General features: G+C 40.9%; 3 protein-coding genes across 3 annotated transcripts in view; 2 read left to right on the plus strand and 1 right to left on the minus strand.

Moving 5' to 3' along the window:
• Positions 1 to 4,375: 4,375 nt before the first annotated feature.
• On the plus strand, positions 4,376 to 6,673 carry RPS23 (ribosomal protein S23). The gene is made up of 4 exons (XM_062600492.1): positions 4,376 to 4,379; positions 4,517 to 4,712; positions 6,133 to 6,253; positions 6,480 to 6,673. The coding sequence occupies exons 1-4, from the start codon at positions 4,376 to 4,378 to the stop codon at positions 6,624 to 6,626; spliced, it is 468 nt and encodes a 155-aa protein (XP_062456476.1). The 3' UTR covers positions 6,627 to 6,673.
• Positions 6,674 to 8,724: 2,051 nt separating this feature from the next.
• On the plus strand, positions 8,725 to 11,433 carry LOC134153307 (small ribosomal subunit protein uS12). The gene is made up of 4 exons (XM_062599390.1): positions 8,725 to 8,832; positions 9,015 to 9,174; positions 9,831 to 9,951; positions 11,238 to 11,433. Exons 1-4 carry the CDS (start codon positions 8,829 to 8,831, stop codon positions 11,382 to 11,384), a joined length of 432 nt encoding a protein of 143 aa, XP_062455374.1. The 5' UTR covers positions 8,725 to 8,828; the 3' UTR covers positions 11,385 to 11,433.
• Positions 11,434 to 20,166: 8,733 nt separating this feature from the next.
• Positions 20,167 to 26,186, minus strand: part of ATG10 (autophagy related 10) — an 83,110-nt gene continuing 77,090 nt past the window's right edge. The window contains exons 6-8 of the mRNA XM_062599466.1: positions 22,199 to 22,296; positions 21,819 to 21,938; positions 20,167 to 21,421 (exon numbers count right to left, since the gene is read on the minus strand). Coding sequence (XP_062455450.1) covers positions 21,409 to 21,421; positions 21,819 to 21,938; positions 22,199 to 22,296 — 231 coding nt within the window. The 3' untranslated portion in view covers positions 20,167 to 21,408. The remainder of the gene's footprint in view (positions 21,422 to 21,818; positions 21,939 to 22,198; positions 22,297 to 26,186) is intronic.

Below are 26,186 nucleotides of genomic sequence, written 5' to 3' on the forward strand. Positions count from 1 at the left end.
AAATATTCAAAAGTAATTTCCTTTTTTCAGAGCTGATTCAGTTTGTGGGTGCCCAACTTCACGATCAATTGCTTTTATACTTAACTCTGACAATAGCTGTTAAATGTACAATGAATAACAGCACCTTGGTTTTCAGCTCGTCAGACTGACATCAAGGTCCATACATATGGACCTATGAATATGGCACGTTGGTCCTGGGAACTTGGGCCATTCTGAGTTGTAGGCATGGACACCTCTTCTATAGACCCATTGTCCTATTCAGCCTTCTCAAAACATACATCAGCTGTATCTTATTTTATGATGGCAAGGCACAAACTTTCTAAACCTCTCTGTCCAGAAATTCAAATCACATACTTGATTGAAACCTCTCAAATCATAAGGCTGGCCTTGACTGGAATATTTTACATTATTCCCTACATATCAGCTCTTGCTGCTTTCTCAGGTTACTTCCTTTCTTCCTAGCTGGCCTTAAATGATCTTTCCAAGTCTCATCTCCTTTTACCTCTTTCTGTTCTTGAACTTTTATTTTTGTCTTTCTTTCAATTTCCATACCCTTTGCCTCAGAATTCTTTGCCTTCCTTTTCTTCTCTGAATTAACACTTTATTCTAGTTTGCAAAATGCTGCTATACTTCTGATTAGGTTTCCTCTTTCTTACAGATAAAAAGGGAGAAAATTTGAGGTAAGTAATCATGTTATAAATAGCAAAATCAAAGCAAAATCCAAGATCTCCTAGTTCAGTCCCCCAGGTCACACTCTTTTCCCATGTAGCCAGTGACTAATTTTACCGGGAAGAAATTTGACCGTCTTTTCCTCTGTTCTCAATAGTCCATGAGCCAGCCACTGAGGAAGGATTTGCTCTGCCTATGCAACCATGTGGAGGGTAGACTAAAGCAAGCTGAACCCTACGACCTACCATGCTTTCTCCCCACGTTACTCACTAACTGCAGCCTGAACTCAAAGTGTCTGCACAAGACTGGCATATTTGCTAGTGGATCAGGTGCCCCTTCAGTGATACTCAGTCTGCTCACTTTCAGTCTGGCCACATGCACAAATAGAGCTATGAAACTGTGATGAGATTTGGAGGAAACTCCAATGCTCTAGCTGAAATAGGTTCTTTACAGTAAAGGACTTCAGTGTAGACTGCTCAGACCATGTATATATGACTCAGACTCAGACTATGTATATACACACACTACTTTCTTTGTTGTCAGCAAAAACTGTCAAGATACCTGCTGACGTGACCACGCAAGTAAGCTCTACTTCACTAATTAAGAGTTCTTGTCTATTGCATTACAGATATGAATCAACAAGGGCAACTATTAAAAAGGATTTACCATCTTAATTTCTCTTTGTGTGATATAGAGAGTATGCATTAATCTTAAAATCTCTCAACTGCTTGTCTTCAATAGCACTGCTTCTATTCAATTTAAGCAGGACTCTAGACACTTAGGTGAGAATCCTCACTTGAAAAATGAGATGAAGGAGTGCAGTGATGTACAAGTACTGATTGAAAATAATTAAAACTTCTGTGAAGTACAAAAAATTGTATGATGCTAAATTTAGAATAATTATACCAGTAAAGAGACATGGCTCAGGTAAGAATTTTAAGCAGCCCTGAGAGGAGGCAAAAGGGCTACACACATTTTACCTTTTTAAATTTATTAAGCCATCAGGTCACTAATATGTTAAACTTTTCAGTACTCCTGATCCATGGTATATGTTAACTTGCACAGAAATAAGGGGTTTTTTTGCAGACAAACAAGAAAAAAGGTAACGCCAAACTGCTAACCTAGGCTAAACCAGGATAAATCAATGAAAACTCAATGACTTCCTCAGTACTATCCACTACTGCTATATGTGCTGATAGTACTACATTAAACCAGCAGCCATAATCTGAAATACTGATTGAAACAAAGCACATGAAGAAAAAGCCTCTTCTTACCTCTTGACACTTGCTTATAGTTTTAAGTATTTGATATACTTCTTAAAATGTTCTTTTTATGAGCCTAAAGAATGAACAGATTTATGTGATTATCTAAAGAGAAATGAAATCCACGCAAAGAAGTTATCCCAAATATTTACATCATTCTTGTAAAGAATAATGGCAAAACGACCATCTCCACAACACTACTGAGTTTACAAAGAAAACTTCTTGGACAGAGCCTATATGCAGTCATCTTACTCGACAAAATATAATTCAAGGAGATCTTGAGATTCAATCGATCAGTCACCACTTACATTTGCCTGTCTTACACTGAAATGAAATAGGCTAGCAAAGTCTGGTCATTCACTTACTATGTTTCAACTAAAGTGTGAAAAAGAGTTTGGGATCTTAGGCAAAGCCTAAACACTGTGCTATGGAAAGCTCGGGGACACATTCTACTCCATAAATACATTCTATGAATTTCCTGAAGGACACAGTCAACAGCAATTTAACAATTTTGTTTACATCTTACAAGATGAGCTATGGTAGGTTAAAACTGGCTAATGTTTCAAATAAGATTAAATAGCTGTTTTTATCATTATCTTCTCCCTCTCTGGTAGTAACGTTTCACTAGTGATCTTTTTTTGTGCACAGCTGAAGTCTTGTAATGATAAAACATCTCCTAGTTGTTGTTTTTTTTTTTCTCTCCCTGAAGATAGTGATAATTCAAGCATTTGCAGTAATTCAAACTTTGCAGTAGACACTGCAAAGTACACTACATCCAGGGCAGAAAGACAGTAGGAAATTTTATTATGCTAAAAACCTTGCTTTTTTTTTTTCAAATCTATCTTGCACAAAGGTTAAGCAGTCAGCAATTATCTTTGGTATAGGGACTTACAGTTTTTGAGGTTTGTGAAGTAAAAGATCATAGAGACTGACATGTTAGCCAATCAGTATTCCTGGCTTCTCACACATCCCCGAATATGTCACCACAGTCCAGCAAACTCTCTGTCAAATAGAATGATTATATAAATGTTAATAGAGACCTAGAGATGACAGCTGTTCTGCCTGATGCAGCAATGATTAAACACATATTGAGTTTGCATGCAACCAATGAGACTGCACATGTAATTTTAAACATAGATAATTTATCTTTTTGGCTAGCATCTCCTCAGGCAGACAATGGTATGATTTATTTTCAACATTGTTTACCATTGCCTTCAGATGACACATCAGGTCACTGTGATCTGAGCAGCTTATAAAATAACATGCCTCAGCCAAAGTAGATGGCAACCACTGGACTAGGTATAAGCACTTAATATACCATTACTATTTTTATACTTCAAGACAATCAGTGTTCATCTGGTTCAGATATAAACAAAATGAACTTATCCCTGAAATACAATGCGTGCACGGATAGAAAATGGGTCTTAATATATAGCAAAAGTTTGTCTCAGTTCTAGCAAAACCTTCTGTCTGGGCAACTAATCTGCCCACAGGCCTTTCAACTTTCATTTCCATCATGCTGTCTTGCATATTACAGAAATTAATCCTGTTATAAATCAGACTCCTTCCTGCCTCCCTTCCTTATTACCTCGAGGAATCCTATCCTATCCTGAGAAATCTCTATGCACAGTCAGGCCCCACTGCAAACTGCTGTGTGTTTCTATTATGTTTCTATTACACCATTGCAAATGTCAGTCGTAACACTGGAGTTCCTTCACTCCCTCAGAAAATATGACAGTAGCAGTCATAGACTGCTGTTTCACATTCATCAGTGATCTGAAAACAGTATTTGCCATTAAAATGGTGACTCACACTCTTAGATGTGAGCCAACATAATCACATCACTAATGCCCCCTTTCTCTCCTTTTTGTCCTGTCAGCTAGAAGAGGAATTTAAGAGAACACCGCAAGGATTTTACCCCTTACCAGACAGGGTATGTTGCATACCAATAGCTAAGAAAATTCTGGGACTACAAAACTGGTAGTGGGAGACAGCAGAGACAAGACGCACCCATTTCCCCCTGAAATTTAAGGTAGGCGCCTGTAAGAATGCCAGAACGGCACACCGGCCAGGCCAGGCCCGGGCAGCTCCCTCCTCAGAGGGGGGCAATGAGGTGACTGCGGCTAAACCCGCCACCATGGTTGCCTACAGAGGCACCGCTGCCGGAAGGCGGGTGCCTGCAGCCCGCTTGCGTTTGGCTCCCCGCCCGTAAGCGGACGGGCTCCACACGGCGGTTTAAGCGACCGTTGGGAGGCACCGGGCACCCTCGCGCCCCAACCGCGGCGCGGCCGTCACCGCCCTCACAGGGGCCAAAATGGCGGGTGCCGCGCGAGGCGTCCTGGGATCGGTAGTTTCCCTCCCGAGGCGGCGCGGCGGCGGCGGGGAGCGGCGCGGCGGTGCATTGTGGGTGCTGCCGGCCCGGCCCGCCCGCAGCGCGCGCCGCCATGGGTGAGTGCGGGGCGCGGGCCGGGCCGCGGCGCGGGCGCGGATGGAGGCGCGGGGCAGCCCGCCGCCGCCTGCCCGTGCCGGGAGCTGCCGCGGGCCGCCCGGCGGCCTCGCCGCGCTGTCCCCGCCGCCGCCGCGTTAACGCTGGCCGTGCCGGGGCGCCCCGTGTGTTGCAGGGAAGTGCCGAGGGCTCCGCACCGCGCGCAAGCTGCGCAGCCACCGCCGCGACCAGAAGTGGCACGACAAGCAGTACAAGAAGGCGCACCTGGGCACCGCGCTGAAGGCCAACCCCTTCGGCGGCGCTTCGCACGCCAAGGGCATCGTCCTGGAGAAAGTGTAAGGCACAGCTGCCGGCTCGTGTGGGGAGCAGGAGGTCGGGGCCGCACCGTTGACGCGCATCTTCTCAGCCCGTGTCGGTTTAACTGCCGTAACCGACTGTTGTCACTCGCATATTGGCTCCCTTGGTTGCTGCTTTGAAAACATTCTTAAATTTTATTATTATTATTATTTCTTATTATGTCTCCGGTGATTAGGCACACTCATACTAGTTCTCTAGCTGGTTTCTACTGTTAATCATCACTTCCAAACATCATAGATCAAACTGTACTCTGAATCCTAAACCTGTCTCTGAAAACAAGCAAGTTCTGCCTTATGTTTTCATAAGCTCTTCCTGTAGTTCTCAAGGATTTGGAATGTACATTTACTTCAGAACGACCATGGATATGCTGATTCATATATCCTCAAGAATTATCTTTTCTGTGGGAAGAAAGTGACACCTTTAACATGGACATACACTTTGTAAAAGTAGTTACCTTAGACTCGTATGAGAAGAAAGCTGCTGAGGGAAGACTTAATCATACACGGAAAGAATTACAGATATTAAGACATTGGTTACTCAAATTTTAACTGTTAGAATTTGATTTTAAAGCCAAACCAATTTTATCAGATGTCAGAAATCAGATTTCATAAGAAACATTATAAATCAGATTATACTGAGAGTTCAAAGATAAAGTGGAGGATTTTTGAGAGTGCTTGTGGACTTATCTGCTAAGCTAACTGAAACATTTTAAATTTAGAAGTGGTTATGTAACGGTACTAGAGTTCTCCAAGGGAAGAAGAAGAAGAAGAAAAAAAAAAAACAGTTTCCAACCAGCTGCCACTGGATGGATGACAGCTTCTCTGCAGAATTACTGTTTATTTCACTGCTAAGCACCTAACCTAGATGGTGCCAGAAACACAAAAACAAAAGATAGGTTATAGCATTCATCTTCTACCTTATTATTGCAACTGTGTCTATAGGCTGAGGAGACTAGTATGTTGTGGCTATGATTCCTGGTACTGAGACTAACTGGCATGGAACAGCCAGGGCCCAGAGGGCACTTAGTACAAACCCCCTTTGAAAGTAGCTCCTGAAATTTTTGGAGTGTCAAGCTATGCCTAGGAATTGTTTGGGATAATTTTAGTGGGGAGAGGTCAAAAGCATGCTAGGGACCATTCTGACAGTTCAGCATTAAAGATAATGGTGCTCCAGTATCTGGGAATTTCCTGTTTAGTAAATGAAACAGTGTCTAGCTGTAGCCTGCAGGGACTAACAGTTCAGTTGTACAAAACTTGTGATGACTGGGACTTTCTATAGCTCTCTGAAGAAATTTTTGCCAGTGTATAGTTTTACTGCTATGTCAACTGATTCTGAGTTTTTTACAGCTTAGTGAATTAGTATATTGATGATTTTAAAGCGATTCCTTTGTACTTTCAGTGGTGTGGAAGCTAAGCAACCCAATTCTGCTATCAGGAAATGTGTTAGAGTCCAGCTGATCAAGAATGGCAAAAAAATAACAGCCTTTGTTCCGAACGATGGTTGCTTGAACTTCATTGAGGTGAGCAACTTCCATGTAAAACTAGTACTATTAACTATGCTATAAGAAGTAGTTATGTTACTGGCTTGAGACTTCTTCAGTAAACTCTTGGTTTAGTTACACTACATTGTACATATACCTGTAAATTTATGAAAGCAGGTCTTGACTTTAGCACTAAACTTCTCGAGTAGTTACTTAAATGGAATATGACAGTTTTTTTAACAATCTGGTAACTGCTTAATTCTAGGAAAACGATGAAGTTCTGGTTGCTGGTTTTGGTCGTAAGGGTCATGCTGTTGGTGATATTCCTGGAGTTCGCTTCAAGGTTGTCAAAGTAGCCAATGTCTCTCTATTAGCCTTGTACAAAGGCAAGAAAGAAAGACCAAGATCATAAAATTCCTTTTGTGCCAGCTACAGTACTAATAAACATTTTGATAAATATTTGTGTGCCTTTCTATGTCATAAATGAATGGTTTGTATATGCAAAAACATATTCCGTATTGTTAAACATTGGATGACATGTTTGAGTGCATGTTTTTGCTATGGATGACACTAAACCTGAGCAGCAACCTGATCAGACAAGCCCTTATTTTGAGGAATATGGTCAAAAGGGAAAAAAAAAAGTCATATCAGAATTTTCACAAAGTCCTGCATAAGTTTAAAATCAAAACAAGAAACAGCAAAACCTACAGTACCGTTGTCTCAAATCTCTGTCCCTGGAAGATCTTAACACGAGTGAATATTTGTTCACTTTGTGCACTGAAAGCCATAGTCTGTTTCAATATATTAATTTTATTAATTCATCTGTTTTTTTTCCTAGTCAGCTTTTAAATATTAAAAGTTCCTAATTTTCTTACAATTGTAAAGCAAGATCATAATATTTTTACTAGTTTAATTTCCCTGTCCTTAAAATTACCAAATTGGGTTTGCATTTGCTAAAGATATTTACTTAGACTAGTATTCTGTTAGCTCCTGAAACTGTTGCTTGGCTTTATGGTTTCGTTTGATCTTTTTGTTACTGACTTGATTATTTATTCTATCCAGATTTAATATAAAAACAGCCCTCATAAATACAAAAACTATGTATTTTCTGCTTAAGCTGTAAACATACATTGTGTTGATAAAGATACATTTAGATCTAATTATTGCCCCTTCACAGTAATTCAGAAAGGGAAATGAATGTTCATGGCTTTTTCTTTTAGAGAGTGGATTCCTTGATGAAGCAGCTGTGCTTGTTCAGTTGGCATCTGCAGATTGCTGAAGTTTGGTGGAATTGACTCAAAGTAGCTTTCAAATTAATAAATGCCTGTTTCTGTTACAGAGTTTTACTCTGGTCTAAATCCAATAGAAACTTAAGGGGAATGTATTTAAGTCAAAAAGTGCAATAAGAAATCCTTCCTCAGCCACAGTTTAAATTCCTTGAGTATCTTCCTAGTTCATTCTAAATATAGCATTCTTAGCGATTTCTGCTTTTGCTTATGTTGTGAACAGCGTGGCACGTATCAGCTGCATAAATCTGGTGAGGATGTAGAAGAACTTGTGTTTCCTTGAATGCTTGATTAAGAATACTAAGGCAGATATAAGGGGCATTTCAAGCCCCAGTTGAGGCCATTTTATTCAAAATGGGAGTGATGCCACCATGCCTTCTAACCAGTGAAGTGCATCAAACATGTGCCTCTTTCCTCAAGCTAAGAGGGTCAAAAACCTTTCAAGTGTGTTCCATACCTAAAAATGCTGCAACTACCACACTACTAGTGTGGGAGTCAATCTGCACTTCTCTTACCTATGGAAAATGCTGCAAGCATCCCTCATGCACACACAGGAAACAGAAGGGGAGCGTGAGTAGCCTTGGTTAAGGCAATGGGGGCCCCTGGCTCCTTTACAGCTGGCAGTTTTTCTGTCTCTGTGTCACTGGCTACAGCAGCAATCCACACTGAACACGGAGCTTGGGCCCTGGTTCCTGGTGCCTGAGCTAAGGCCGCCCTGCAGCGGGCCCCTACGCTGAGGAAAGAGCCGCATCCCCCGGCAGCTGCCTGCAGCAGCCGGGGGGTTCACAGAGGCAGGACCGGAGGGACTCCTCGGGACTCCGGCTGCCCCCGCGTGCGGGCAGCGGCGGGGCTCCCGGCCCCGTGACGAGCGCCAGCAGGGAGGAGTTCAACCCTCGCACAGCGCCTACAGAGCAGCTTAACTACGTCTAGGGCGTCTGCGCGGGCGTGAGGGCGGACCCGCGCGGCGCCCTCGCCTGTTCCCCTCCCCGGCGAGGTCTGCAATTCCCACACGAACCGGACCGAAGAAAGAAAATAAGAGGCTAATTCAGCCGGTGGAGAGGCGCCATCCCCGCCTCGCGCCGCTGGGTAACGGCTGCCACCGCGCCGCGCATGCGCCGACCCCAGCGCGCGCAACCGCCGCCTCCCCGCGCGCCGGGCAGCGGCCCCGCCCTTCCGCCGCCGCAGCTGCCCGCGCCGCTGCTGGGGCCGTCTGGGAGTTTCCAGTCAGGCGCGGCGCGGACAGCCCGCCGCGGGGCCTTGCGGCGCAGCTAGGAGGCGCGGTGCACGCTGGGCCTCTCCCTTTTCGGCCGGGCGGGCTTGGTGGCAGGATGGGTGAGCGCAGCGGCGCGGCCGGGGCCGGGGCCGGGGCCGGGGCCGGGGCCGGGGCCGGGGCCGGGGCCGGGGCCGGGGCCGGGGCCGGGGCCGGGGCCGGGGCCGGGAGGGCGCGTGGCGGCGGCGGCGGCGGCGGGAGCTGTGTGGCGGCGGCCTCATCGGCGCGGGCGGGTGTGTTGCAGGGAAGTGCCGAGGGCTCCGCACCGCGCGCAAGCTGCGCAGCCACCGCCGCGACCAGAAGTGGCACGACAAGCAGTACAAGAAGGCGCACCTGGGCACCGCGCTGAAGGCCAACCCCTTCGGCGGCGCTTCGCACGCCAAGGGCATCGTCCTGGAGAAAGTGTGCGTAAAGCGCGCCCAGGGCCGCGCGCAGCTTCGGGGCGGGCGGGCGGGGGTGGCAGCCCTCAGCTGTAGCGTGCCAATCGCGGTTATTTTGTAGCTGCTGTATACTGGTTCATTTTTCTAAGTGATAGTGCTGAAAGGTATCTGTTCTTACGCACTTAATGTTGTTTTTGAAATTGTTTTTATTCTCTGTAATGAAAGGACATAAGAATTTTACCACACACTTCAATTTAGTTTATGGGGACGGGGGTAAGTTCTGTGTGTGTGGTTTGGTTGATGCAGTAAGTATGTTTCAAAGATGTATCTACTTTTCTTCTGTATTTTTGTTAGAAGTTTGTCCTTTTGTTTGGATGCTGCCAGTTTTTGAATGATTTATACCATTGTTCAGGGCCCCCGGATGTTTTTTTAATTTTACAAATTTTTAATTAGTTGGTATTTCTCTTGGGGACACACTCCTTCCAATTTTACTTTGTTTAGCAGTTAAACCTTTAGATATCGGATAGCTTCAAATAAATCACTGATAATTTGGGATTCGAAATACAGGTGCAACTTAGAGTTAGAATAAAATAATAGAGTAATTCATGGTATTATAATGGATATGTGCTAATTTTTCAAACAGATTTTCACTAATGTGTTTTTCTGTGCTTCCATTTTAGTGGAGTAGAAGCTAAGCAGCCCAATTCTGCTATCAGGAAATGTGTCAGAGTCCAGCTGATCAAGAATGGCAAAAAAATAACAGCTTTTGTTCCCAACGATGGTTGCCTAAACTTCATTGAGGTGAATAATTTTTCAAGAAACAATCTATGGAAAGTTGTATGTGAAAGTGAAGAAACACATAATTGATGGAATCAGACAATGACTGGATAAGGTTCATGGTATTTTGAACTGTATGTATCTTAATACTATATCTACAGATATAGATGACAAAATGCCAGAAGTGTTTTTATACTTTCCACTTGCTAAGCTAAGCCAGCCCTCAGCAGCATTACTGCAAGTGAAATGACACCTTAGTTTGTGCTCTCCTTCTCCAAAATACTGAAGGGGATAATGTTCCATAATTTAGGGAAGAATGATCACAACTGTGTTCATAACTTTTCCTATTTTTTTCCAAATTAAAATAAATATAATACTTCAGGAGTATGAGAAACAGCAGAAATAGCATGACTGCCCCCTGGTTTGTAGCCTTCCAGCTTCTTGCAGACAGCTGCTCTAGAGGTTGCACAAGCATCAGGGGAATTGCACTTCATGGAGATATCTATTCCCTTCTGCAATCTGGATTTTTTTTTTTTTTTTTTTTTTTTTTTTTTTTGCCTTTAGTTTTTGCCGTGGCCAGGATTTCTACTGAGCATTGGGGTGTGGTGTGAAAGCAAGTGAGAGCTGTGTATTGGGTTTGCTTTAACCTGCTGGTTGACGGTTGCCCTGAGCAGCTTGTAATCATGTTGAGTGGAACAGTGACCAGTTGTTCCCTCTCCACTTCCTTTGCGTTTCCTTTTTTCATCATTTTGTTTTGGCTTGTTTTCATTTCACTTGATCTGTCAAGCTCAGAGAGGGGCCTTGAGCTGCACTGCACCTTGCCTGCTCCTGAAGAGCCCTGAACAACGTGGTCCACTCACATAGCTGAGCAACTTGAGCAGGGAATTGGTTTAGAGACCTCCTGAGGTCCCTTCCAACCTGGATTTTCCCATGATCCTATATAAAGAAACTGCCCGATAGTCATTAGGGAATTTCTTCCCTGTGAGAGTGACAGAGCACTGGAACAGGTTGCCCAGAGAGGTTGTGGAGTCTCCTTCTCTGGAGATCTTCAAGGCCCGCCTGGATGCAACCCTGTCTAACATGCTCTGGGTGACCCTGCTGAGCAGGGAGGTTGGACTAGATGATCTCCAGAGGTCCCTTCCAACCTTACTGATTCTGTGATAACTTAGGTATCAATCAACTGCTGTCAGTGTTTCCTGTCCTTTCACTCTTTCCTTTGGAGGTCTGTGGTACGGCTCAAATTTAATGTAAGCTAATGCAGAAGTGTGTACAAGCTTATAGCTGTGTAACTGTACTATCTTTCATTCTAGGAAAATGATGAAGTTCTGGTTGCTGGCTTTGGTCGTAAGGGTCATGCTGTGGGTGACATTCCTGGAGTTCGTTTCAAAGTTGTCAAAGTAGCCAATGTTTCTCTGTTGGCTTTATATAAGGGCAAGAAGGAGAGACCAAGATCATGAACTGAAACTGATCTGCTAAGAATATCAATAAAACTTTTGATTGGAAAAACTCCTATGCTTGTTATGTAAAGTGGCTTATGGTGGTTTTTATTTTTTTTTCTTAATCTAGTATCTGCAGGTAACATACCTCAAATGCTGTGGGCACACTGTCACTGTTTTTGTTTTTTTGTAGCTAGCTTTTCCTTCTCTAAGGAATGCTTTGATGTAGGAAAAAGAAAGCCAGAGCATCTTTATAACTAGTAGATGAGCTTAATAAGCCCTCAACAAATTTACCTTAGTGTTTGATAGAAAAACACACCTACCTATTGGGAATTTCAGAGACTTACTTCATAGAATAAGAGTGTTTTAGTGGTTTGTGTACCATCCATGATTGCCAGCATTTTCATGAATGCTAGCTATGTCTGTCTGGTAACCGGAGGAGTAGCTGTCCTGCTATCAGGATGGAGTGATATCTCCCTCTGAGGCCTTTAACCTTTCACAGACCCTACCTCCAAAAAACTGTCATAGAAAGGGCCCCATGGAACTAAACTTCTGAGTTCTTATGCTGTCACTTGTGTAGAACTGTAAAGATTTTGAACTTTGGGTCCAAGTATAACACAACTGACTGAGACCGATGTACGTAGGCTACATCGTAGAATTATGGAAAGTTCTCCAATTTTTGCTCCATCCTAACTTACAAGGGCCAGACTGCTGTAAGAGCATAAAAAGGAGGGCATCGTATGATCCTGGCACACATCATGTGGTTCAGTACAAAGCAGGCAGGTGGTATGTGCACCAAGAGTGGTAGTAATAGTCTGCAGCAGCTAAAACTTGCAACACCATCAGAGCTGATACTAGCAAGTTTTGAGACACTGTTAAGATATGCACGATGATGTGTATGGTGGGTTAAATGATCTCTTCAGTGTTCCATCCTTATGATATCCTTATGATAGTCAAGTATCCCACTTGGAATAGCTTCTACAAGTCTCCTTGTTTTACTCTCATACTAAGATTTCAAAAACTTGAGGGAGGATATTCCTCTCTTAGTATTAGTCTACCTATCTATGGAATATAAATGCCTAACATTTAAAAGAATGCAGTTTCTTTGAGAGGCAGCAAGATCAGATCTCTCTCCATGAGAAGATACCTGCTGTGATGTTTTGCTAGCCATTTCTCTTTATTTTAGAGAGGTAATTCCAGCTTATATCACTGAAAGTTGGGGTTTTTTGTTTTTTTTTTTTTGTTTCATTTTGTTTTTTTTGTCCTGGAGTACAGGTTAACTATACTTACTTGGATACTAAATAGTTCCTTTTGTCAGATAACTATGTTGGGTTTATTTAAAGCCTGAAGTACTATGATTTTGCTGATCTGTTTGGCCGTTGAACATACGTACTGCTTGAGAAATATCCATGTAATTTGGAACTTAATTATGGACTCTTAAGAGACACCAGTCTACCGTAGCTGGAATTTTATCTTGAGTCATCTTGTTGGTCACAAAACTGTTCCCATAGGAATAGAAATGAATTTCTTATGCTGGGTTAGCCCAAAAGAACCCTGATGTTTCTGTGGGACTATTTCATCAGGGATCAAAACATCCCCTCAAGCAGCAAAGTTGGAAAGAGAAAGAGAAATAACATATATTTTTGGAGAACAGCCTTCCTGAAGTTGAAAATTGTCACTGGAAACGTTGAAAATAACATGTATTCATGGAAACAATTCTAGTTTCTAGTGCGAAGACAGGCAATGACACCTGACAGTTCCTCTGGTTTAGGGCTTGAAGAGATCTGATCTCCTGTCCTACTCAGCCTATAGAACTTTACCCTGTTGCCTTCATACGAAGTGTAAATTAAAACTACCTACCCTGGCTTATGCAAATCTTCCTGATGTGAAGACACCCACTTCTTTTAGTTGATTACAGGTGTTACCTGTCATCATTTAACTGTTATGTTACTGACTTTAATACATCTTTAATTTTCAGTAAGGCTTCTGGCTTTATCTTTGCTAGATGGAAAAAATCTTGTAAATAGTATCTTTGTGTGTGTATCTTTTGTAAGATCTCCGTACCGTAATCAAACTACCTGAAAAAATGTTTTGGGACAAGTTGCAGAAGATTTTTTTTTTTTTAATTTTTTGTATCTTGAATGATCTTTCTCTCTTTTCCAATTTTTCAACATCAACCTGAAACACAGATGATGCATCTAGCAAAACACAGAATAATAATTTGGCCTCATCAACAAAGTGGCCAAATTCTCCCTAACTTAGCCTTTAAATCATTGTTAGGTCCTCCATTCTGCTAATATCCTTTTACTTTGAATCTGGCCATTGAAAATACATTTTACACAAAGCTTCTACAGTGGATGGCTGGGTTCTTTGTTTCATGTTAGAGCTATTTTATGCAATAAAATAAAATATTTATTTGGCTGAAGTTGGAGTGTAAACAATTCTCACATTATAATCACAATTCATCTGTGTGTTCATCTAAGAAGCTCTGCTTCAAATATTATTCAACTAATTTATATGAAAACAATAAATTCAACAACAGATTGAGAATTTCTACCACTTAGTATTTTGTAGTTTAGTCATCAGGGAATTTGTGAGATCTAGGTTTAAATCCTTGCTTCAAATCAGGCACAGAAGCAATATTGAACCTGATTTTCCCTTGTAAATGCTGTAACCACTATCAAAATGAATTTAAGTTTGGTTGCAGTTCCTTTTCAACTGTGGGGGGAACATTGGAAAAGATTCCATCTGTGATTCCAGAATTAAGACTCCCTCTACTGTAACCTGACTTTAATACCCTTTAATAACTTTTGGAATGAGGCCTTTACTTAGTGCCTCTTTAGTGTTACTTGCACACTGCTTTAGACAGCTTTTCAGATCAGTTTGCTTACTCTTAAACATCCGAGAGTAGGCTGATCAAGATTTTTATGTACATTCCTTAGGACAGATTTCCAACTGGTGAAATGCAGTTTGAAGATTTCTGCCAGCTTTGTGCTGGCTCTGCACTGCCCTGCAAATGCCAAGCAAATGGGGCAGAGAGGCAACAGAGTGTGTCTCTGAACCAAGTTTTGCAACTGGTTCTCCGTCAGCAGGGGAAGAGGAAAGCAAGAATAAAGAAGGTAGGTGCATTCTGTGCTCTTAGGAGAGAACGGAAGAAAAGGAGGCAAAGAGGTCTTTGGTATTAAGAAGAAAGAGTTTGAGACAGCAAGAGCCGTAGAAGAAGAGTGCTGAAGAAGCAGCAGAATTCCTGCTGCTGCAAAACAGTTGGTGATAAGGTGAGGAAAAGACAACATGATTCAAGGCATGGTTTACATGACAAACTAATAGGAAGAGGTATTTTTGAACCTCTGCCAGACTTGGATATGGTTGAAATCGAAGTGCCTGTGGGGCACTTAAGTCAACCAGCACATTGGAGCATAAGTCAAGAGTAGAGGTTGGAATGACCATGCCATCAACTATCCCCCCCTGCTCCCTAGAGTGAGTATCCAGTATCACTAGTGTTCTGCGCCTCCTTTTTTCTTATATAGCAGAGAGTTAACTGATGGTAATGTGTTCTGAATGTCTTCTCTTTTCATCCAAGATGCCATGCAGATGGATTTTGAGCATCTCCTACATCTGCCCAGTATTTCAGCTTCACTGAATCTAAGCTACTGTTTATGCACAGTAACTTCAACCATGCTATCGTATGCCTAGAAATCCCAGTTATGTCCTTAGCATACGCCTACTGTGGCTGTGTCTAATGCTTCTGTGAAACATGGAATGCAGATGCAATAATCTCATGTAGGCCTTAGTAGAGATGCATACATATTCTTCTACAAAGTCTCTGAATTCCAGCCCTGATCTAGAGAAGAACAATGTAAGGAGACAGCCAGGTTTGAAAAAAGTGGCTGCCAATAGAACAGCTGTATTTACAAATAATTTGCATCAAATCAAGTGTAGACATACATGTGAGAAAAATCAACTACACAATTACATGCATAACAAGTAGAACTTAGCCATTTTTTAAGGTGAGTTTGATTATAGTAATTACAGTAAGTGAGTTTGATTATAGCAAGATCAAAAGGTAATGAACTAGCAAACCTGACCATTGAACTATGGTTCAAAGCTTGCTGGTCTGGCCCCAGTTCCTGACGGCAGAGACAGATTCTAGTCAGTTATCTAGAAATCTTCATCTTATATGTGCAAATGTTATCATAAACAACTGCTAGTGTTGGGATCCCAGGTCAGTTTCTGCAGGAGCTATATGATTTCATCTCAGAGAACCACCAGCTTCAGTTTTGTTATTCCAGCAAACTGAGCCTGGTTTTTGTTATTTTAACTTGCTTTTTTTTTGTTTAGCAAAAGTTGCAAGTATGGTTTTCAGTGATACACCTTTGGAAAAGGATCCTATTACAGCTAGCAAAAAATACTATTAAAGTATGACTTTATTTAACCTTTCAAATTCTAAAGTCAATCTGGTAAAGCAAAGCACAAGAGGAGATGCAACGATTTACTGGGGAGGTAAACGGCTCTATATTAGTTTCTGAATGTAGGGTATTGTTGTGAGGTAATCTTGCCACTAGATGTTGCTGTCATTACAATGAGCAGGAAAGCTGAAAAATAAAAGGTGCAAATGGAAAAAAGTTGTTTATGTGCACTTTAACAAAGGAAACCTTCAAATTGGCAAATCCAGCTTTTAACTGATTGAATGAGCTTCCTGTTAAGAGAACGGGATACTTTCTGTTTCCTTATTGCCTTTAGGCATCTAAATGGCGGCTACCAGCCATTTACAAACACAAGAGCTTATGAAGTAAATTCAGCTGAAGCCATGTTAGACTGGAAAGCATGGAAGAGAATACAAATGCTTATTACTGCATCAGGCATGTGTACCTTTAACAGATTTGGTTAAATTAGGGGCTTTTTTAATTTCTTGCAATGTAGCAGAAGTGAGACTAACCTATCATTAAGATGAAGGGATAATATTAGCTACAAGGACTAGGAGAATGCACAGAACTGGGAGCAGGAAAAGAAAAGCATAAAATTATTAAAACTAGTAACATGTTTTGAGCTCGATGTTATCATTTGCTTTATGAACACGTCCACAAGGTCACAGATCTAGTCAACACTTAGGCATCACGATTCTTCCAGCAAATAAATGTTTCTGTGGATTCTGTCATAGCTCAGAAAAAACTTGTGTTCTCTGGATGCCACAGAAAAGAAGTCAAAAGAGGATGAGTCAAACCTAATCACCAGATCACTATTAAATGGTTTTAAGCCTAAAAAATAAGCCTTACAACTATGTGTTATACAACCCAAATCCTCCAGAGCAGAAGGGAGTCCAGACAGTTCCAAGAACAGAGATGAACTTGTCTGGTAGATTCGGCAGTCCATGTTTCTACTTTATTAGCAGAATTTGTATAAATACTAAAGCACTTTTGGCTAATCAAAAGAAGCCAGTTATACCAGACTGGACACAGTACTAGACACAAGAGAATGAACCTTGTAAAGCCTAGTGAAGCGATCAATGCTTGGCCAAGTGAAGCCTTGCTGGAATCCACCAAAATTCAGTTCAGTATTTGATTTGGATCAAGTGCAAAGGAAAAAAGGATTTGTTCATTCCTGCACTCTGCCAAATCTTTTTACACTCACGCTCAGCCAGTGTTCCACCATGCTACGGGCTCCAGCTACCTCTGGAAGTGGAGTGGCATCAATCAGCAGAGGCAAAAATCATTAAGATAAGCCTTCACGTTTCAAGGTGATGTATTCCAGAAGAGACAGATCCAATATCAGACTTTGGTTTTGGTGACTGGTGAATATCTGCTCACAGAGCTCCTTTTCTAGCTATAGGCTAATCCTGGGCAGCAACAAACATGGGAAAATGAAGTACCTGAACAGTATCTTCCTCCACCTGGCCTCTGCTGCTGAGGCTAGCAGAACCACAGAGAAGCACACAGCCTAATAGGGCTACCTCTTCCAATGTGTTGTACTAACAACATTATTGAAAAATAATACTACAGAAAAACATGTTGTTTTCTAACAAGTTTGAGAAAAAGATGATGTCTGAGGCAAGATTCTGTAAAACGATTCTCTACTCAAACACAGCAGTAAACTGTTCTCTCATTTTAAGCAGAAATTAACCTTCAATAGGTGACAGTTACAATAAGCTCTCAAGTGGTTAAGTGAAAGTTTTCTTGTGGTATAGGGTATTTTAAAGACACTTTAAGGCTCTAATGAAAACTAGGACATAAAAATAGGCATAACACCTTTCTAAATCTTCCTGAGCATTCAGTACACGGTTCTTCTCTTCTGGACTACTCTCTTAGTATGGCTGCTTTCTTGGCTTTTGAAATTTAGGAATTAATGCTACAGCTCTTTGATGTGGCAGTTTTGCAACTATGAACTTTATCTACACCTTTTTCTTCTAGATGGTAAAAACTTGTTGCTGAGAGATGCTCTAAACAGATCCTCTTCAACACACTTTCGAAAGCCTACCTGTTATTAAAAAGTGCACAGATATACAGGCACACTGTATCCTTGAGAAGAGAGAATTTTGGAGAAATTAGTTGCAACTCCACAGTTCAGAGGAAAGAGAACTCATTTTCTTTTGTGCAGGGCAATAAAACTAAAATGTCCACAATTATTAAATTGCAGTAGTAAATAGAAAAAAAAAAGTTCTTGAAAAAGTTTTATTGAGCTTCACAGAGTTGCAACAGGAATTAATATTGATTACTTCACCATACTGAGCTCTAATTAACTAGCTCAGTGCATTTATTCTTGTGAAAACAAGCATTTAATTTAACTAGCGAACATTTCTTTTAGTAACCAAAACCAACCAACTAGAAACCTTCTGGCAGACCAGATTGGAGGTTAAATTGTAATGTGTTTGTGCTGACAAAAAGAGGGATTATGTAGTTAGTAATTACATTCCAAAGAAAAGCATATTTTTGGCTTAGCTGAATACTTAAGATTTGTCCTCCTGGCTGATCTTGTAACCAAGGGCAGGTATGAGTCAATTCTCTTAAGAAAAAGTCTCTGAAAGCAATGGTCCTCAATATGTCTTCCCAAATTAGCAGGGATGAACAACTGAGCAAACTCACAAAACTCTGGATCCTGAAAAGTTCTTTCTTCTGTTCTGCAATATTTCAGATAACATATGTAGCTGAAACCCGAAGTTCAGATCTAAGAATCCTCTAAAGATTTGCTAAATAAAATTACAAAACAGTGCTGCAGTTAACCTGATTTTGAAATAGAGTAAGATTTTTGAACATAAGCCTTTTGTGTTAAATGTTCCACAAGACATTAAGGCATAGATCTGAAGAGTGAATTAGACGCCTACCTAACACTTAACCCATTAGAAAGTAGTTACCTAACTAGGATTGTATCTCTCTTTGACTCCCATATTTATGTTATCCCTTATTTGTTTCTCAGTCTAAGCTTAGGCTATTTCTAACTGTCCTGAATTTTTGTTTAGTAACGTCCTGGACAAATTTCAGGAAAACATGATGCTGATGACAATACTGCTCTGTTACTTAGATATTTATGGTGCGAAAAGATTAAGAATTGTAGTGGGGTGGGGAAATTTTCCAATTGCTCATCCATTTCACGTTATCAATTATCATCATCATGTCTAAGTAGCTGTGGGAACAAGGTCAAGGCACTGCAGACGAATTTGGAAGGGCTTTATCAGCAGGAAGGAAACACGGCAGAGACAGCTTCAGAAACTGGTAACAACTTGAATTTCTAGTCAAGTGAATGTGTGGCTGTAAGGTATCTAGGAGATTGATTACTGGCAGAGGATGTCTGTGAGTTAGAGCATGACTGTCAAGATACTGACAAAGCAGTATCCCACTGTGTACAGCCATCCATTAGACAAGTGTCTCTGACAGAGGAAATCTTAAGTGTAATGCAATGCACAATGTCTTTTCCAAATAATCCTCAATTTTGTTTACAAATGATAAATTAAGGTAGAAAGCAGTGTGGTGCATTAAGAATTCCTGCACCTAAAAGAAAAAGAATTATTGATTTCTTATGTACACAGAAATTTTGTTTTGCTTTTAATTCTTGAATAAAAGAGGAAAAGATTAAGGTACAGCAGGATGCTGATGGAGTGGAAAAAGTGTCTGGAATATATTCTCCCAGACTCATTCATATCTGCTTTCTTCTGTCTCTACTTACATGCTGTACGTTACATAGCCTGATGCACAGTGTGACATGGATGAGATGCTAACATTCAGAGCAGGACAGCGATATTTCACAGACTTGTAATAAGTAGTCTTGTCTATAGTGAAGAAACCCAACTGGTCAAACTGTATTATGAATAGTATTGCTACACCACAGTTTCGGATTCCAAGACAAAAACAGGAAGAGCTTGTCTCTAAGAAATATCTATGAAATTATGACTATACATTTTGCACAGCAGTATCTTGGCAACTGAAGTTCCTCAAAGTCTAAACACTAGTACTGAAAATAGTACTTGAAGGTGTTCCTTTATTCCACTGCAGCAGCAATAAAGATCATGGAGTTGGCATGAACATTTAACCCTCTAAATGTGGCTCCTATAACTGTTATGTGTTTTTTGTTTTTCCTCTTGCATAAATCTCCCTTAAATATGAAAATGGGATATGGATGCAATTATCAAGCATATGTTACCATAAATGCTAAAAAAGGCAATGTTTTTGCTGTCCTGTTACATGAACAGAAGGCCATATTTCATAAATCCAACACGGAAAAATGTTTTTCTCAGATTATGATCCAGAATGGGATAAATGATGTGCTTTCATTATTAATTCCAAATCATTGTCAAAAGAATTTAACTACACCAATGAAATTTTAAAGACTATACTGTATTTCAATCCACCAATAACATATGATACAAGTTAAAAATATGCAACCAATCAAAATATCTGAAAGCCCAGAATTTGAAATCCTATGCATTTTACATTTCCAGCTCTGATGTGGCACACATTGGAGTCAGTATGCAAGTGACATACTGCTGAACATACAAAATAAAATCTGTAATTCCATCTCAACTGCTCAGGACTAGTATTCTGTTTTATACTACAAATAAAATGTGATTGGGAAGGAATCCAAGATGACTTATTTGAAGTTACTTCTAATCTGTTTTTTACTGGTTGCACTACTATGCAATTTCTACTTACTCAGAATTCAACAGCTATCAGGGGAGGCTTGTGTAAGAGCTGCAGGATGGGGACTAAACTTGCGAACAACTACTGGTACAATGAGAAATACTAATTGACTACAACAGTAACTCCCTCAGGGTATGGCAAAGCTTCCTTCGGAGGCAGTGAAGAAGGAAAAAGCCAGATGTTCTCATATCATAACATGAGGCATCATGAACTCTAGAACTGTACATGCTTAGTCAGATGCAGACTGTAAGCAATCTATTTGTCTAGAATCTTGATTCTGTTTGTTCCCTGAGGCATGATGTACACAAAATATTCTCAGCAAAGTATTATTCAGTCCTGGGATTAGCACCATGGGACAAGATACATTGTGTATATGGTGCAGGCAGGAAAGTGCATCTGATGTGGAACACACAAGAGGGGCTATGTGTCAAAGTACGGTGGATAAGGTGGTCCCTAGGTGAATTAGTCCCAGCCTGTGCACTGATAGCTACAGGCTTAAACAACCTAGAGGTGTTTTGTTGTACACATTCTCACACATAGTGCAGACTTTTCTAGAGACATGATTTTTAGTAGATATTCCTAGTAGATTCAAAACCCAGTATTTCAATTCTATATCCAGGAACCATAGTCTTGTTCAGGCCACAACCCCAGCAAAACAGAGATAGGAAACGAGCAACTTTAAGTGGTCAATGCTATCACAAGTGAGTCCATGTCTTGGTGGCACTTGAGAGTCATTGTTGCAACTGCAGCCAACTCTTAGGTCTTCAACTGTAACCAGGCAAGTTCTTGCCAGGAAAGAGCCCTGAATAGTTATCTTCCCAGGTTGTATTGCTTACCACCCAGGAAGAATTCCTTTGGTCTGTGTTTGATTCCTAGGAAAGCCTGCAGTAGCTTTACTTCAGCTAATCATAATCTCTCCTTCAGCTCAGAGGCCTGATGTGGGGACAACAAACAGAAAATAGAGAGGGAATGAAATTCAATTCACCGCAGCAGAGTTATGCTAGGTCACACTATCAACCATATACTGGAAGGATTACCATAAAATGCTCTGACATAGCTGACATAGACCCCAGTAATCAGGGAACTCCTGATAGCCAGAAAGGGCGATGGCAGTGTGCCGAGCACATCCCCTAGTGCAACCTTTCAGTACAAAGTAAAAAAAAAAGGCAATAAGGCAACTCTGTAACCAAATTGTCAAAATGTGAGTCCTAAATGAACAGAACCATGAGCTCCATCGGAGAAGGTAATTTTTTGCCAGCTGTCCATCTGATGTTCTTCTTGAATAGGGAGTGGGGAGAGAAAAAAAAAGTGTGATTTAATTCTCTCTTACCTTTCAATTACATCAGCATCTGTATTCTGCTCAGATGCTAGTTTTGCGTAACTCAGAGACAGATTTAGACCCACAACTGGGCCCACAATACTCAGCCACGATGTAATGTAATTTGTATGTCTAGAAAACAAACAAAAAAATATTATCCAAAACTTTTCTGAATTGTAGATGCAACTGACAGTCACAAAGTAATTTCAAATGAGGTTACTCTTTCACTTTATTTACATCAAGCTTATTTTATTTTTCAGCTTCTAAGTGACAATCCAGAAATTTATTCCACTTGGACAAAGGTCCATAGGACAAGGACCATATCTATTTCCCAGGCAATTTACTTAATATCCATCACATAAAGCCTCACACAGTACATTAATGTTTCTCACCGGTTCTCTTTTTGTGAGCTCATCAGTACAGAAGACATGAATTCATTAGTCCGGCAGGGGTGTAGGACAAAAAACGGCTGCCCAAGTAAGGGGTGCTCCTAAGAAGGAAATACAGTAGTTTTATTATTCAAGAAGGGCAACAGAAAAGACATAGTTTGCACTGGAAAAAGACAAAACAGGATTCGCTTAATCCTTGATGTAATTTTTCTTGTTTCAGAATTTAACCCACATTGTTCTTCTAATGATAAAGTCATTGACAAATTAATGTTTGAGAGCACATTCTTTTATCTAAAAAGAGATACAAGACCACCAATCAAGTCATGCCATACTGTTAGTTAAAATATAAAGGTTCTTACAGCAGCTCGTTACCGGTGTGTCAGCACTACCTGAATGCAAGTAGGCAAAGCTACTGTGTAAACAAGTATTTGACCAAATATAGTAAATAAAGCAAAGATGGTACATCGAAAAACTCTTAATAGCTTTGATTCTTTATCCTTGAATCTTGTCAAAATGGTGCCAGGGCGCAAATATTTAGGACTCTGTAGCTTGTGAGGGAGAGCAAGAAGGAAGGAGGAAAGGCCCTCAGGATGGCTTTAAATTCCTCAGGATGGCTTTAAATTCTACAAGATGGGATGTCCTCATTTTAGGCTAGACTAGTAGAAAAGGCCTTAAATTTCATTTGTCTTCCAAGAACTCCAGCTAAAATCAGCCACAAGAAAAAAGAATACATCTAGTGACAATTAAGTTTGCTTCCCTACAGCATGATAAGACTTTCTATGTTCCTTTCCACCTTCACACTGCACATGATGCTATCGAAAACGCAATCCAATGCTCCATAAAGCTTTCACTTTCATCTCCAAAAGACATTCAAACAGAATACATGTCATGACTTAATCAAGCCTGCACTCAATGCAAAACCATAAGAACAAGCTCATCTGCTCTTACACTGGTGACACCAGCAGAGCACCACATCTGACTGTCTCACACTCTGCATTAAGGAAGTGATTTTCCTTTAATGCTGCTGAGGTCACTGCTACTGCTGCTGCACCAAAATAAACCAACCTTACCTCCTCCTCACACTCAGTAAGGGGCATAAGCATTTAATACAGCACCGCAGGGAATAGCTGGAAAGTGATTCCAGATAAGAAAGATGTCAAATAAGAAACACCATGATAGTCTACTTACAACTGAACACAGACCGCGCTTAGCTGTCTCTAGGCCCAGGACTGTGCCAGAACTGAGAGGCACACAACACAAGGCAGAGGATTGAGGAGTATCGGGTATAGACCGTGACTAAAATAGCAGCAGGCTCACCACTTCTATATGGTGCTTCTTGTTCAGCTGTGGGAGGCCGGCTCACTGTGCTACGCTACTCCCAAGAGCCACAGCAGAGACTGACTCAGGATGGATGGGATGGGTGTTTTATTCTAGGTAAAGGCCCTTTTCCTTAGCTGTGTGCAGGTTCTGCCTGTGGATGGCAAAGAAGAAATTAAACTGAGTTTATGCTCTGGAAGGGGCTTTCTTTGACCAGGCTGGCATAGTTGCAAACAGACTCCGGCAGTTCTGTGACTGCATTTTATCTGACGATCTAGCACACTGCCTGCACCAAAGAGAAGATCCTCACAGACTTAGTCTTTCACCTATACAGTAAAAACTCTTTCTCCATCTCCTTGCCTACAAACAAAAACAAAATCATGTCCCATCAGATGTTCTTCTGTAATCTTCAGAGACCAGGATATGTTCCATATTACTAAACATTAAATTGCATCTCTTACATTTGAAGGACACTTGGTTCTTATGCTGAAAATACACTCATGAGGATAAACCATTTTGTCTCTAAAAGAACTTTAAATAATTCCCTGAAGCTTTGGAACATATAAAAAAATAATGTTCAGAAAGCTTTGTTTTACATTTCAGTGCAAACGGATAACTTATGCAAGAATGCTACCATCTGCTGTCCATAACAGTGAACTGATGCTGTTTTCCATTGAGAAAAACTGCCAGTTGCATTAAAAATCCTTTCTAATTATCTGCTGGCTTAAATAAGCCTGTGTCTCTAAATAATGCTTGAAAAGACAGAGTTGGTGTCACTGGTATTCCTCAAGAATAGTTAACAATTTTTACAAAACTGTTAAGCAGGAAGAAAAAAAATAAGTAGAATAAGGAACAATTTAAGCCAACTTCCTTATATGAAGAAAGAGTATAAAGAGAGAACACACACACCCCAAAAGAATAAAAAAGATCATCTGGGCTTTAAGAGCATAGCACAAAAACTATTTTCAAAGTTGACCATTCAGACAAGTCATTCCTAATTATCCTGTGGCCTGAGCTTTGATTCTATCCTAAGCTTCTGGCTTCAGCAAATCACCAATGAGTGAGGAATGGAGGCCAGAGTTGCTTTTTCAAACAGCTTATTAACTTTACATTCTACATCTTTCTTCTTTTACTTCTTTCTAATCTTACAACATGGCAGAGTGAGCCTGAAAAACATCTCAAATTGACAGTCAGGTATATATATGAATCAGGTGTATATACATATGAAAAAGCAAAACAATTTTGTTAAGTTTTTCAAAAGGGTAATGTCTCCGGTCCCACCATCTCTGTTATCAATGTAAGGCTTAGGAGCATGTGAGAGATGTAAAACCTGCTCACACTCAGTGTTCCCTGCAGTCTCTCCTCCAGTCTTCTTAGGAGACAGAAAGCCACTTTATTTCCTTCCTCATGCAGCAGACGTAAAGGGAGAGGCTTTTGCTACAGGACCAAGCCATCAGCTTCTGGGTTGATATTAAGGCACTGAGGACATTTGGCTTCAGTTACTCAAACCCTCCTCCTAGCTAGTCCTCCATGTTCTTCTTTAGTACTGTCACAGGTTGCTTCCTATACTTTCCAAAGCAACAGCACTGCCAGAGTGATGTACATCTCACTGTAATCCACAGAACTACGAATCGTTAACTGGAAATGATGTAGGAGTTTTGTCAACTTCATGCTGCTCTTTGGCCAGGCTCTGAGAATGGCAGATGTCCTAGAGTTGCCTACTTTCACATTCAGGAAGACAGAGTTGATTTGGTTTCCACTTAGGATGGTATCTTTGCAAACTAAGTGCTGTCAATTATTTGTTTACCTCTAATCCAGTAAACCGAAATTCATTATTACACTGATCCTTCAGCAACTGAAGTCTGCAGGCATCACGTCAAGAATAGTTGCGTCTAAAGTGGGAATTTTCCAATAAGCTTACTGCATGCATGTGTTTTTTCACCCTAAATAATAGGAATGAAATAGAAAGAAACACCATACTGCTCAGAACTGTCAAAAGCCTGAAAAATAGGAATATGCCACACACTGCATGTCTAACAGGAAAAACACAAAAGCACAAGAGATTAAAAGAAATCTTGAGCCAAGGCCCATTAAGGAGGAGCTCACAAAAGCCTCTAAAAAGGGAAAAGGATGAGGCAAGGAAGAATAGCTGCTGAGAGATCTGGGAAAACATTCTGATAGCATCAGATCTGATTCAGTAAAATCCTAAATTCCAAATCCTGTGCATAATGCCATCCCCATGAGGCTTAATGTATATTCAAGGTTAAATCACTGACACAGCACTCTGAGGAGGAAGTATCACACAGCTGCCAATAAAAATGTAACAGTTATCAAAACACTGAATTTTGGAATTGATAATGGGCTATAGAGGCTTTTTATTGCCAGGTCACCAGTTCAAATCTGGCAGACGCAGGCAGTAGCTAGAAGCTGTTATTGTACAACAGCTCTATAGGCGATTGTCAGATTTTATACAATCAAACTGGCATTAATCAGTGCCCTTGTTGGTAGGCATTGCAGGCGAGCTGAGAACTGAAGATAGGGCTTTGCCTTGTCATTCTAGGGGGGAATCCAGGCAGGTCAACACTGCAGCACCCTGACAGGAAAGTCAGGAATCTTGCACTTCTACAGCTCACCATATGCCCTGACAGAGGGTTGCAAATCTCCAATATGATGA

Source organism: Rhea pennata, chromosome Z (assembly GCF_028389875.1).
Source record: "Rhea pennata isolate bPtePen1 chromosome Z, bPtePen1.pri, whole genome shotgun sequence".
NCBI classification, from domain to species: domain Eukaryota; kingdom Metazoa; phylum Chordata; class Aves; order Rheiformes; family Rheidae; genus Rhea; species Rhea pennata.